This window comes from Strongylocentrotus purpuratus, unplaced genomic scaffold, assembly GCF_000002235.5.
Source record: "Strongylocentrotus purpuratus isolate Spur 01 unplaced genomic scaffold, Spur_5.0 spur5_scaffold_14, whole genome shotgun sequence".
Classification (NCBI taxonomy): domain Eukaryota; kingdom Metazoa; phylum Echinodermata; class Echinoidea; order Camarodonta; family Strongylocentrotidae; genus Strongylocentrotus; species Strongylocentrotus purpuratus.
Genome location: NW_022145599.1, coordinates 6,552,642 through 6,567,227, shown reverse-complemented (window position 1 = coordinate 6,567,227; position 14,586 = coordinate 6,552,642). Strand labels below are relative to the sequence as shown.

At 34.6% G+C, this 14,586-nt stretch overlaps 1 protein-coding gene across 2 annotated transcripts; it reads right to left on the bottom strand.

Moving 5' to 3' along the window:
• Positions 1-8,442: 8,442 nt before the first annotated feature.
• On the bottom strand, positions 8,443-14,237 carry LOC105446278. 2 transcript variants are annotated; one of them, XM_030984072.1, is made up of 7 exons: positions 13,896-14,237; positions 13,260-13,372; positions 11,532-11,679; positions 11,000-11,056; positions 10,263-10,361; positions 9,902-10,024; positions 8,443-8,985 (listed from the first exon to the last, which is right to left on the bottom strand). In XM_030984072.1, the coding sequence occupies exons 2-7, from the start codon at positions 13,367-13,369 to the stop codon at positions 8,899-8,901; spliced, it is 624 nt and encodes a 207-aa protein (XP_030839932.1). In that variant the 5' UTR covers positions 13,370-13,372; positions 13,896-14,237; the 3' UTR covers positions 8,443-8,898. The 2 variants fall into 2 exon arrangements, with proteins under 2 accessions (XP_030839932.1, XP_030839931.1); XM_030984071.1 differs by having other exon boundaries at positions 8,444-8,985; positions 13,931-14,236.
• Positions 14,238-14,586: the final 349 nt, after the last annotated feature.

Genomic DNA, 14,586 nt, shown 5'->3' with positions numbered 1-14,586 from the left:
AGAGGAGAAAGAAACAGAGAGAAATTAGAGATTAAGAGAGAGAGAGAGAGAGAGATAAAGAAAGAGAAAAAGAAGACGAAGAAGAAGAAAAAGAAAAAGACAAAGTAGAAGAAATACAAGAAAAATTAATATTACCTGCTTTCTTGAAAATCCGCAATTCGGACTACGCCTAATCTCGTATCAACAATTTACATCTTCGTGGCATAGTTACCATAGCAACAAATTTGTGCGCGTTTTCCTCACACCGTGCGCCTGTAAAATGCCCGTCCGTCCGTAACATGCTTAAGATCCTATAAAAGCATTCAAGATATATTTGGACTCTTAGTTTTACAATTTCGCTAGAAGACTGATTGACAATCTTTACAGGATTTCTTTTATTCCTTTGGGGGCAAACGACCTCTGCATCAAAACATGTAAGTATAGGGTTTTGATTTGTTATGAATTAGAGAATGGTTAGTTTATATGCAGAATTATCTGCCTCATCGCCTGAGTTTCATCGTACTAAGAACGTAGCGGATACTCGAGTATCTGTCATCATTACTAATTTCCTTGAACTCACGAATAATGATTCCGTCTTACAAGAGGGTTTTATAGATACTCAAATATAATTTGATATGCATCATGGACGAAATTCTTGATTTTGAAACCGTTTGCTATCAATAATTTCAACACATCCCTTTGCAAGTAGCACTGCGCGCTCATGAATTTACTGGAGCTGTCATTTGCTTTGAAAATACATGAATTCTTCTTATTTCTTAATACGTCGCAAAAAAAAGTATTTCAAGTTTGAATATTATTGAATAGACAGAAATTATATTTACATGAACGAATTTCCAAAATGCAAAATCCAAGTTACCAGGACAACTATTCTAATATGTCATTACTATATTCCCGTATCATGAATGCGTGTATGCTGATCTCGGGAATTTCCCCTTCAGTACTACAATGGAATAAATTACCACACCCATAATACAACTTGATGACATTAGATTTCAATTGCGTGTGTTCTGTGAAGTTTTGCATTCATTATTGGTTAAAATGCTTTGCTGAGCTATTGAATGTGGTGGATAAGATTATTTTTTCAGCATTAAGTATTTAAGTTTTCAGGTTCAATTCAATTCTATTAAATACTTTTATCCAATTCCATCTTTGTATGAAAACGTTTGTAAAATAAATCAATTAAATAACCCTGTTGAATTCCAAACATAAATAAATTTTAATGACATAAACAAGATATAATTATATATATATATATATATATATATATATATATATATATATATATATATATATATATATTTATTTATACTGTTGCCCATGAATTTAGTTTCTTTTTTTACCTCTTTTCATTAAATTATTGTGACAATGAGGTTTATTCTTGATAGATAAAGTTCTCAGAACTTTATTGATCAATCCATATGAATCTTTAGATTACGCAATACCGTTCTGAGAATATATAAACTGAAACATTAATATCCCTTAACATTCTTCATATGGTAAATAAAGTCGGTCAAGCCTCCCTGCTTTTGGGTTAAAAGAAAATAAATGAATGAATTTAAAAATACAAATTACATCACTCATTGCCCTGCGTGTAAGAGAAAGGGGAGTCGTCAAATTCAAAGAGAATATCGGAAGATAAAATATTAATTTATTGTGAAAAAACGTTTTCTTTTTTCTTATATTAACAGTTCTGTTTAATACCAAACACTCTGAAGGAAAACAACCCAAACATGGAATACAACAGCCATCAGCACCAGAACATCACCGAACTACCCACCGCTACTCACCTATCGTGCGACAAAGATGAAGCCATTCAGACGAAATCACCATCGCCGACATCATCGTCGTTACCATCGTCATCCTCATCACATCATGATCGAGTGATCAGTGAGAATAACAATCATGATGATGATATCAATCAGAAAGAGAAAATAAACACAAATTTCGAGGTCGGAAGGTATGATCACACAACTCTGCAAGCTCATGAATGCGTCGTCGAGATCAGAGATACAATGGGAAGGTCGACATCGGGTGAAGGTGAGGTCTCTCACAATGGCGTGGATGATGACGACATTCATTCGGTCGATGAATACAGCCTATCGCCGCGGAAGAAGAGATGTGTACAGATAGCATGGTATGTCGTGATCGGAGCTTTCCTGACTGCTTTCCCCATGTTCGCTGCCGGTATCGTCCTCGGGATCATCGCCTATTCTGATCGTCCTAGAGCACACTTGCTTAGAAAACCTGCCAACGTCGTGTTGAGTGTTTTCTTCTTCCTAATCGGCGTCGGTGCGACATTTCTTATCTTCCATTACGTGAGAAAACGTGTCGGATTCTGGACGAAGAAAAGAGAGCATGAAATGGTGACAGAATTCAGTAACGCTCTCCATGATGAACCATCGGTGGTGAGCATATAATAATCTGCTTTTGATAAACGTTATTCCCATTGTTGTTGCGAGTGCTCTTAAACATCTAATGAACATTGAATTAGCCGGAGTGGTATGATCGAAAATAACCGAATTTATTAAAACTAGGCCTATACACTGCGGAGGACGATATCACAATATAAATGTAAATCAGACACAAATTCTGAATGAAATATATTTTTGCCGTATTTTTTATTCTGATTTCATTCAAATTATAAATAATGAAAAGATTTCTTCAAAATACCATTCTTTTTCATCATAATAACATAATTGCATTAACTTAATACTTATACAATTCATATAAACTTATGATAACATTTTGAATGAAATCGGTTATAATAAAAATTATAACTCCTCTCTAATTACCCAACCCTAAACATACCCACTACCCACCCCCCCCCCCCAAAAAAAAGCCTCCCTGACTACCTCATCCCAAACGAATTCATCTACCACCCCCATCCCCCATTCCCCACCCCCCCCCCCAACAACAAAAAAAATAAACAAATATATATATATATATATATATATATATATATATATATATATATATATATATATATAAATAAAACATTTAAAAAATGCTAAAACCTTTAGGTAGTACGCACACACAGCAACATAAAAAGTGTTTCAGTGAAGATGATATGGAACATTCAGAGATGAATAATAGATGGAATGAGATAGAGGAAAGAAATGTAGTTTATTCTACTCATAACACTTTCACTTATCCATCTATATTTCAGGTCATTCAAGAATCAACAGCAAGATGATATTCATGGATTTAAATCACCCACAGTGGCGTACTTACCATGGCAACCATACGATTATCATCATTTAGAATTGCGATGTGAACATGATGAAACACCATGGCTATATTTCATTTAAATTTGCTATATATCATGAGAAAATGTGAATTGCATCATGAAAATTGATATGTAACAAATGTATAATATCTTATTTGATTTGATTTATTTGATTTATTTATTTCTGTTTGATTTTCTTTTTCTTTTGCATTTTTACAAATATATAACCAACAAATATTGCAAATTTACACATGACAAAATAATATATGTAGAATAAAGTAAAGCTGGCTGTAACTAATCGAAAACATCAAACAGGAGGGTTGACAAAATAAGCCAAGCTTGATAGTATGACTACCCTCAAAGAATACATAATAATACAAATATGGAGGAACAAAATATTGGTAAAAGGGGAAAAAGACAGAAAAAAGAAGAAAAAAAAAGAAGAGGGGATGCACATCAATATTCACAGACTTATGTGGTAGTTGGATTTCTTATGCGTCAATATTTCAATAGTGAAATGTTCTCATTCCTAGCCGTAGCTTATGATTAGGATAACAGCATTCTATGCGTATTATGAGGTTTACCGGCAGCAAAAGAAATTATGAAGGGATTAAAAGGGAGTGGTGAAGAAAGGTCTTGTGGGTTTTGGAAATGCAGCTTAAAGATAAAGTTGAGTTATGGTCATGCGATTGCCTTGTAAAAGAAACGGTGTGGAATCGATCAGAAAAGGTTGATGATGTAGCATATAGGTATTGGTGTGTACTGCAAGGTTCTGGAGTCATCCAAATGATAAGAAAATTGGCCCAGTATTGGTAAAGTAACAAGTACTATACACAGAAAATGCATATAGGACTACACAAACATTTTTAAGCTGTTACTTTTCATATTTAGAATATGAAGGCATTTGAAGAGTCATGGTTTTCAGGGATCAATTTTACTCTGATGTTCTTCCACACTTGCATAATAACAATGATAACGTTCACAACATTTTCACCTCTCCCCAGATCTCAACCTTCTCTTTAAATTGAATAATTTATTATTTGTTACACCTTCATTCTATAATTTACTTTGAAGTGAAGACTATACGCATGCACATGAAGGTATTTCTCCTTTACACGATTGTGAACGGAAAAAGACCAGTGGAGAAAGAAGAAGAAATAAAAGGAAAGATTATTGGAAAAAAGGGAATAATTGAAAGTACAAAATAATTGATTTCACTAATATGAGTGACTTCCATAATATACTCTTTAGTAATATTTTTAAAGACTTTTTAAAAAATACCGCACATAAATCCTACTTGCTGTTGCGTCACCGCATGATTTGTGTAACGTCAGTCACATGTAATTAATTAACAACACGACCCAAGAAACTTAACACTGCAATAATGCTGATAATGCAGATTTCTAATGTGTCAGTCATGCGGACAATGTAAGAAAACTAATGGAATAAAATTCGTACGCATTTTCCACTTATACAAAAACAAAATGAATAAAGATTGAATTTCTGTCCTTGCGGAAAAGAACTGGATGTGTACTTAGAAGCTTTTTGCAATATGTGTATTCCTAGTGTGCAATGTATATAAATATAGATGTTTAACCTCCCCATAATAATAAGGTTTCATATACAACGAAATAGTTCTCCCATGGAAATCATGGAAATCGAAATCATTCAGTAGAGGCGAAGGTCACATTGAATAAACTAAGCTGTAGATGTTTTAGATTTCAGGTTCTTATTATATTTGATATAATTCATTTTTTCGCAAATCTTTGTATTCTGCAAATCTTTGACCCACTGGCTACTGGATACTCCAATTCCCATCAGGCTCAATGCTTGAACCACAATTTTTCAGTGTAGGCAATGTAATTTAGCTAATTTTGCAGACAGAAAGTTGATAGTTGAAATGATGGGTTTGAAAAGATATTGTGATAAAAGGCATTATAGCATGGTCGGTGTGCTCACTAAAAATATAAAATAAATTATGTTCTTTATTCATACATGTTTTTCTCAAACTCAAAACGAATCAAATGTTTATTGAATCTGAAATGAGTTAAGATGACAAGGGGTGAAATAATGTAGCGATTCATTCTAAGAGAGAGAGAGAGATGGAGAGAGAGAGAGAGAGAGAGAGAGAGAAGAGAAAGAGAGAGAGAGAGAGAGAGAGAAGAGAGAGAGAGAGAGAGAGAGAGGAGAGAGAGAGAGAGACAGACATACAGACAGAGACAGATGAGAGAGACGTGCCAGACAGAAAGAGAGAGAGAGTGAGAGAGGAAAAAAAGAAAAAAAGAGAAGAATAAGAAGAAGAAGAAGAAGAAGAAGAAGAAGAAGAAGAAGAAGAAGAAGAAGAAGAAGAAGAAGAAGAGAGAGAGAGAGAGCATGAGAGAGAGCATGAGATAGAGAGAGATGAGAGAGGGGATATAATTCAAAATATGTTACACTTTTCAATATACTATAGAGAGAGATAGGTGAAGAGAATGCTAACTTAATAACAACTATTTTTAAGGGAGAGGAAGAGAGAGAGATGGAGAAAGAGAGAGAGAGAGAGAGGGGAGAGAGAGAGAGAGAGAGAGAGAGGTGGAGAAAGAGAGAGAGAGAGAGAGAGGGGAGAGAGAGAGAGAGAGAGAGAGAGAGAGAGAGGTGAATGAGCCTTCTCGTTGGTCCAAATTAAAGCACCTTATACAAGTTTTTACCTAATCGCATCGTTTGTCAGCGTAACGTCGTGCGCAATCATGAAATTATATTGATTTCATAGTATTACGTAACACAACTGACGGCATAACCATCGATCTATGAATATGCTATGACATCTATTATAAACCTTCACATGATTTGATTGTACTATACAACTCTACTATCCAAGAACCTGGTGATGACCCTGCCGATTTTCAACCAAGAATACTTCACTTTATTAAGGGTAAGTCTATTTTTTATAAAACCTTCTTTTTCATTGAATTTATGACGGTATAATTACGTCTGTTGCGTAATATCGCCCATGTCATGACATCGTAAATGTCGAGAGTATTATAGCTAATCATTCGACTCCTAATCAAAGTGGTAAAAACAATAGCTTATTTGAAATGGGACTAAATAATTTTCTTAATAGCGTCTATTCATAGATGGTTTGTTATTTCTTGAATGGGGGTGAGAGATTTGTTTTTGTCAAGTGTGTCGGGAAATAATGATTATGATATTATATTTTCAAAAGCGCAATCTGCATTCGCATCTATTATTTTACACGCGTTTCCAGTTTTGTACTGTTTAAGTCAAATTGTGCATGTATGATCATCATGCTTTATGTCTTGACTAAAAGTGATAACTACAAACCATGAACAGAGGGAAGAAAATGGGTCAGAAGTACCAATAATCTGTACCGACAGACGGAATTGGTAAATAAAACAGCATTAAGGGGCGACCCCTAACCCCTGCATAATTATCCTAAAGGTGATGGTGTTATGAATCGTAGTGTTATTAATCAGCTCGTAGGCGTGAGTTTATAAAATGTTCTTTGATGTTACTATTATGGCTATGCATTAATACAATTAACTCTAATTACGTGAAATTACTTTATATTTCAGTCTGAGGCGTAACCACGTTTTATATATTTCTAAACATAATAATCTGATTTTATTATTTCTAGAGGAAGGATGGATCTTAACACAGAGAGGACACATTCATCACGCTTTCCTCCATTCACGATGTGTAATACTGATTCATTCATCGCCTCACCATCCAACCACCCCTCTCATCAACCATACGGCAGCATTCTCCAGACATCTCGTTCCCATGGTGACGGTACCAGGATGCGATCCAAACCCCAATGTCTGCTTCAGATGGTTGCATCCACGGGGTTCTTGCTCCTGATCGTCGGGTGTCTCGTCGTCGTGGTCGGTGGTGGTCGTCGACCACGGGGTCCAGCTGGGCTCATCGGGCTTTTCATCATATCAACTGGATTCTCGTTTCTCATGGGTAAGTGTCGTGTACTAGAGAGCAGTGGTACATTGATATAATGAACTACGTGAGACCACAGAAATTCCCTTGCATTATTGATATTGACACTGTTCATCAGGACTTGAAATAATAGAAATAGAAATAAATTTAATTGAAAAAAGGGATACAGAGTAGTGTAACCAGAGGCTTTTTATGAGTTAGAAGGCGGTTAAAAAAAAAAGCAGTTATACAGTCTTTTCTTATATTAATGTATAATATGATACAAAATTGACCCATATATATTTAGTCTTCAAATTAGCAGATAGATGTCACTTTTTGACAAGCAAAGTTCTCCTCAACTTCGTCACCAGTATAAAATTTAAAGACATGCACCGTACCTCTGCCATGGCATTTTCTTCAGTAAAGGGATATCTTCCTCATAATCATATTGTATCTTAAGTTTTGATTCTTGTTGTCCGCTATTAGCTTTATAGCCGATATTAATTTCAATTCCGTTTTTCTAATCACGTTACAGCTCTTTATTTAACATGACCTCTAAAATTCTAAGCATATATGTTGAATGTTATAAGTTCAATTTTTCAATAACAAAAAAAGAGAGAAAAAAGGCCCGCGTCTTATTTAATGTTTGTAGTTTCAGAATAAGTATCATTTTCATTTATTCAAAATTATTGACAGTGATATTCCATGAATAAGTACATTGACTACGATATATACAAAAATGTAATAAGAATACACATGGTAATGAATAAAACTTTGATTTTTAAAATATTTTACATATATTCCTACAGTGAAATAATCTAAAAAGTAAATGGATGTAGAATCTTCAACAAGTTTTAAATGAGTTCATTTCCTATTATATTAAATAAGATGATGACAATAACCTCTATTATATAATGGAAATCAACAGGAATATATTCTTTCTGCTAATCGATAAACAGGGGCATTTTTTTGAATGGGGAAGTCCAAAAAAAATGGGACATCTGATCTTCGCATTTCATTGCCGTCAGAGAATGTAAGTGATGAAAAATCCATCATTAATTTTTCAACAATGAAATAATTCTCTTCAAATCTCTTTGCTCGCTCGCTTTGCGTGCTCTCAGAGGTTAATCAGTAAATATGATTGATAATAATTATTTTAATAAACAGGGTAAGGAATGCTCCATCTGCCCATCTGGTATAAAGCTTTGAACTATATATCAACACACTCCATTTTTTTCTCTAAAAATTGTCCTGTCTCACTACCGACTCTTGGCCCCCCCCCCCCCCCGTCCTACGAAATACAAATAGTCTCCATGTGAATTATACGAATCGCCGTATAGAATAAGATATTTTCACGAGGTGTCGTAGTCGATTGGTCTAAACAGTTACCTCGAGATATGAAAGTCGTAGGTTCGAGTCCCGACATGGCTTTTATGTCCTTGAGCAAGGTATTGTATCTACATTACTCCTCCCCTCCCCAGGTGTTAAATGGATATCCTGTTGGATTCGAAAATTATTGTCATTTGTTTGGCATTGTGAGTGTTTGTAAAAAGGCGCCTGGCTGGAATAAACCCAATGGATCGATTGTATGTGAGCAGTCCTGAATCCGACGACCGGGGTAATCCTCAAAGTGCTTAGAGACATCGTAGATATATCAAACGCCATATAAATCCAGGATTGTATTATTATCATTATTATTATTCCCCTTTTGTGAAAAGGACTGGATACGCCGCTTGCTTTGTCCTGGCTCATAATGGTGGTTCTGGTGTCGTTCCTTGCTCATCTAGAACAAGGTATATTGGGTTATCCCTCCCTTGTTTTGAAGAGCATCGAGGCTGTGATTTAAAACAAAAACATAAATGATCAGTTACAAGATACTTTCCATGAATACAATCGAATATCATTAGCCATAAAAGCTTTACATCACCACCAGACAAAAGTTTTACCATGTTTACTCAATGGCCTATTCATGTTTTGCTATCTATTAGCAAAAGACATGAAGTTAGTTCATTAATTTCATACTTTTTATCTTGTGAATTACCTTGAGTCTTTTTCCTGGTAGCCTAATATCTTCAATTTAGTAACGAATATTAGACAGATACATGTGCATGCCTCTCTGAGGAGTCTCTTCGACATGAAGCGTCCGCTCCTTGAACATTTTGCTCTGGCATGTCGAAAGGGCATGATGATTGATTGCGCCATTATTATCATACCTATTTTATTCATGTTCCAACAAAACTTGGTCAATTTAATATCTTGGACAAAATCATTTATATAGATTTTGATTAAAGCTAATCTTGAGCTCTGGTATGGGATGAGAATCGTACTGTCGAGAGAACATGGTTATAATTCATTTTGGAATGTTTATCCTGCAGTAGATTGATTTTTTGAACCAGTAAAACAAAAACTTGCTGGAAATCATCTTCATTCAAAATCACAACTGTCATTTGCACATAGTGACCTTTTTAAAACACATTATGTCGGGCCAACTTTAATACATTGATTTCCTTATCTTTCTATGCTCATTACTCAGCCCCTAACAATTTTCTATCTAAATCGTTTTCCACATGTCATTTATTTGCAATCTTGAACATTCAGTGTAATTTTTTTTGGATTTTGTGAAAAAAAATGCTATCATTACCAGAACTCAGGCATATCTTTAGTTTCATCGTTAAATCCTTGGATCGACAGTATGTATCAATGTCACGATATGGGATCCTATACAAACATACAGTCTGTTTTCATACTTACGCATTTATTATCAGGAGGTTGGCAGAAAGGTATGGAGCACAGAAGAATTGCAAACAATGACGTCATCATTGCTATCAAAGCTAATATAATCCCTATGATATTCACAATCACGGCTGTCACATCCTAGAGAAGGAGAAAAATAACAACAACATGTCAATAGAGGGTGCTATTATTCCGTAAGAGATTAAGAGGATGTAGAAGAGATTAGGCATTGTTCAGAGCAACTTTTTCAGACCAAGATTTTTATTAATTTGTTTAACCTCCCCCCCCCCCCCCAAAAAAAAAAAAAAAAAAAAAAAAAATAGTGAATAAGATTTGAAATACATATTAGAAATACGATTGTTAGCAAACATAGGCTTACGTTTTCGACGTGATCTCTTGACAGACCAATGGACAGGATGACTATGATATTACTGGAGATTACCAGAGAAGAGACGGATGCACCAAGAAAACCAAATACCTGTGTAAAAAATAAAGTGTTTTCATAAAAAGTATTTACTGATCTTGGTCTTTCTTAGACTAGATATACTATATAAGTGAAAACATTCTCCTCAATATTAGGAAGTATGATATTACATCTATTCTATAAAGTATCTTACTATGTTGTAACTGAGATTTAAAAACAAAAAACCCGATAACCGGCGGCTAAATGATACATTTTCATAGTTATTTACAAAATCCTTCAATTAAAATTACGATTAAGACACGATGAAAAAAAGAATATATTTTGTCAACAAGTCTACTGAGAGAAATATCTAAGAACTTTCTGATTACTGCAACATTCTACTTTTCTAACCTTAATCATCAAATGCCTTGCCTTAGTGCTATGCTCTGTATCATCAAAAACTAATATTTATATTTTTGATATCTAATTTGTTACATGGCCCTTTTGTAGACCAGCCTAGGAGCTTTATGTTGTTGTTTTTGGTTTGGGTTTTTTGTTTTAACCGTATTTTAATCAATCCCATGGCCTCTAGCAATGCTCATGTGCAAAGGAGATTTAGGTGTTGTAAATGAGAAAGCATCAACAGTACACTTTTCGCTTTCCAACAGGAAACTGTAATCATGATTCATGACAGATATATTCATTACACTTACGAAACATCGGATCTTGTTCCGTGCCACAATACCGAATACCCCAGGGGCGAGGAAAAACTGCGGGGTAATAATCATAGTAAAGATGATATATTTAGAACGAGGAGATGGGTTTCTCTTTAGAATTACGAATTATCAATCATACCAAAGTTTCCTTCGGGATCTATAAATATTAGGTGCAATGATATCATCGATATAAACATGATCACAAGATAATTCAGGTATGAGACCCATAACTGCTTATGAGAACGTGCTGATATAAACAATCATGGTAGAATTACGAATTATCAATCATACCAAAGTTTCCTTCGGGATCTATTAATATTAGGTGCAATGATATCATCGATATAAACATGATCACAAGATAATTCAGGTATGAGAACCATAACTGCTTATGAGAACGTGCTGATATAAACAACCATGGTAAAAGATTATGAGAATTCAACATAATAAACAGTAAGAAGATACTGTTTTGAAATTCACTGATGCTATAGAATAAAAAGAGAAAGAAAGAAAAATAATCAGGTATTCTTACCATCCCAGCCCAAATTCCTGGCCCGAATTCATGGAATTCGCTTTCGACGAAGACAGCAATTACTCCGATGATGGTTGAGAAAAAAGCGCAGACGATGAGTGTCACACCGAGTATCATAGACCACGCTCCATTGTAATGTCTTACTTTCCTGTGAGAAATGAGGAAACATGGCAGGTTCTGTCGTCAGGACACAGCATGGATCTTTCCAACCAAACAATAATATATCCATGAAATATCCTTGATTAGGCTTTTACGCTTTGTAAGCAATATTAATCACATTTCTCATAATAAATTCATATTTTTATTTTGCCTTTCCAAACAAGTATACTTATTTGAATACTTATAATTTTTGTTTCGTTCCTTTTATTACTTATATACACGTCTCAAAATATGCAATAATTATTTTTTTCAAGAATCAAGATGGAAATCGATTCAAGGTAGATTCCTAAATACATATCCGAATTCATTACACCTTTGTCGAGAAAAAACTGAATACAGAATACCTTCCATAAATATATAGATACAGCATAAAGAAAGAAACTACATTGGTATTCCACCCAAATGATTGTTTAAGCGCGTTAGAAAATGAGATGAATAATATTGCAGAGATCAACAACACAGAGGCATTAAGTCGCTCTGAGAATCTGATTACTATGGATCATTTATATGCAAAGAATTTTCTTAAAATATAACTTCAGTCCTTGTAAGTGGATTATTATGTATTGCCAGGATAATTTTTCTTTGAAAGCTGGGTCGCTATGGATATATTTTGGTTACCATAGTTACGGAAGGTTTTTCTTCAGATAACGTCTCGATCCTTGTTTTAGACATTTGATATTATGATATTAAAAACAATCACCCTGAAGTGATCATGTTGGTATATACACATATCGCTGGTGAGTTTACACTGTGAGTTTTAAGATATTTATCAAAGATATGCAGCCTACACAGTATTTAAACATCTAGTACAGATGGATGACTTAATTTAACTTAAAAACACTGGAATGAGATAAAGATATACAAATATACTGTAGATAGTACTAAAAGAATATACATGAATATTGCAGACATCAGAAAAATGAAATTACCAAATTGATGATACGGAATTCCTTAGAGGACCCGTCTGTAATTAGCTTAAAAATAAACCACCATTTGCGCTAATTTAATGTAAAAATATAGCCACTTTTTAATATACACTTCATGCAGTACGATACCATTTTCTCATTTGCCTCAACCATACAGGGGGGAACAATATCGCTGGGTGGGGGAGGGGTCAATTTTTGCCCAAATTTCAACATTCCATTTTTTTTAAGTTTGCGAGCAAATTAATTGAAGAGAGCAACAAAATAATAAGGTGACAGTCTCAGGTGATCTTCGTCATTTAACATTATCAGACAAGCTTAATACACTGACAAAGGGAAGAGACATTACGATGCCAATATGGCGGCTTCTAGAATATTGGTAATGCAACATCATCTGAGGAGGGGCGGGCCTCATAGCCCCTTCCCTTCCTCTCCTTCCACCTTCCCGGTGTTGTAAGCGTATGGAAGGCCGTCTACTCATATTGATCATATCATTTAATTTGATGAACCATGCAGAAATAATTAAATAAATAATATAGTATGTAGTATACGGTATACATAGTATTCGGAGAGGAGTGTATACTAAGGATGGGGGGGGGGTGCAACAAACCAGTTGTATCATGGTGGGTGGGGCCAATCATCTTACCCTTCATCCGGAGGTGAATCTTTCTTTCTTTCTCTGTATTTCTTCATACTGAGACATGAACTTGTGCGATCTACCTGTCTTGTGTAACTGCGATTGTCTGCCTCAGCCATCTCCTGTCAGTGATTAAATAAAATCATAAATAAAAAATACATTTATATTAAGTTATCTTTGCGTTTTTATTAACTGTATTCCTATTCATAAATGGGGCATTTCAATACAAACGCATTCAATATGGTTAAACAAAATACGCCTTATGCATAATCATGCATGAACCAGAAATGAAAATGCTATACGTCGCGGGCTGATACAGACACAAAGCGTATAACATTAACCTATTTCCTGTTATGTTCCCCCTTAGGGTGTGGCAATGTAGATTAGCATATCATCCATTTAAATTGGAATTACAAGAAGCTGGCTAGTGCCTGCTTATCGTTCGTAATACGTTCTGAGAAATGAAGATGCCCTGGGCAAGACATCGATCCATAAAAGTGAAGCAAATCTGTTGAGTTTTATATTGAAAACAACAGTGTTAATTGGAATATATCATTGGATTAAAAAAAATATTCATCTAGCAATGATTTACAAAATATACAAATCTATGATAATGAGGATTCAGATACAATAAACATACAATACCTCAAAAGTGAGCTACAGGCTAGGTGTAAGCCTACCTTTACTGAATGCTGCTGCACAAAAAACCTGCTACAGTTATGTAAATCACTTTGTGTTAGTCAGTTAATCCTCGTCGACCCGTATACAACAAATAATATCTGGAGCTCGAAAATGGCGACTATAACTGACTGCTGTGTTTAACGATTCCTTAACCAATTCATTGATAATACATGACTTCGTTGACTTATTAGCGCTTTGAAATGAAAGCAGCCTGTATAAAAGTGCTTACTTTGTAGTAGTATAAACTGAAGTTAATATGTACGTACACTGTACAAGCAGGGGATGGGACTATACACAGTTCAATGATCATTGTGTTTACCAGGCGCCTTCGTTATTGGTATTCATCGTATAGAGGTACACAAAGGGACAATCGCTCACAAAAGGGAAAGCCCCTATTATCAATGACATCATTTCGAAATATGCATGACCAAGCAAATAAAATAGTTAATACAAGGAATGACAGAGGTTATTCACATGATATACATGTAACCATGGAAATGAATAAGATCCGTATTGGAATAATTCTATTATAAATCTATTGTTTTCGGTTTCCTATAGACTACGATGTACATGGAATAATTTGTTATCATAAATCTTCCCCTTGTATATCTCCAGTTCATTGATTATCTATGCATAGTGGAGTTTTCAATTCTAA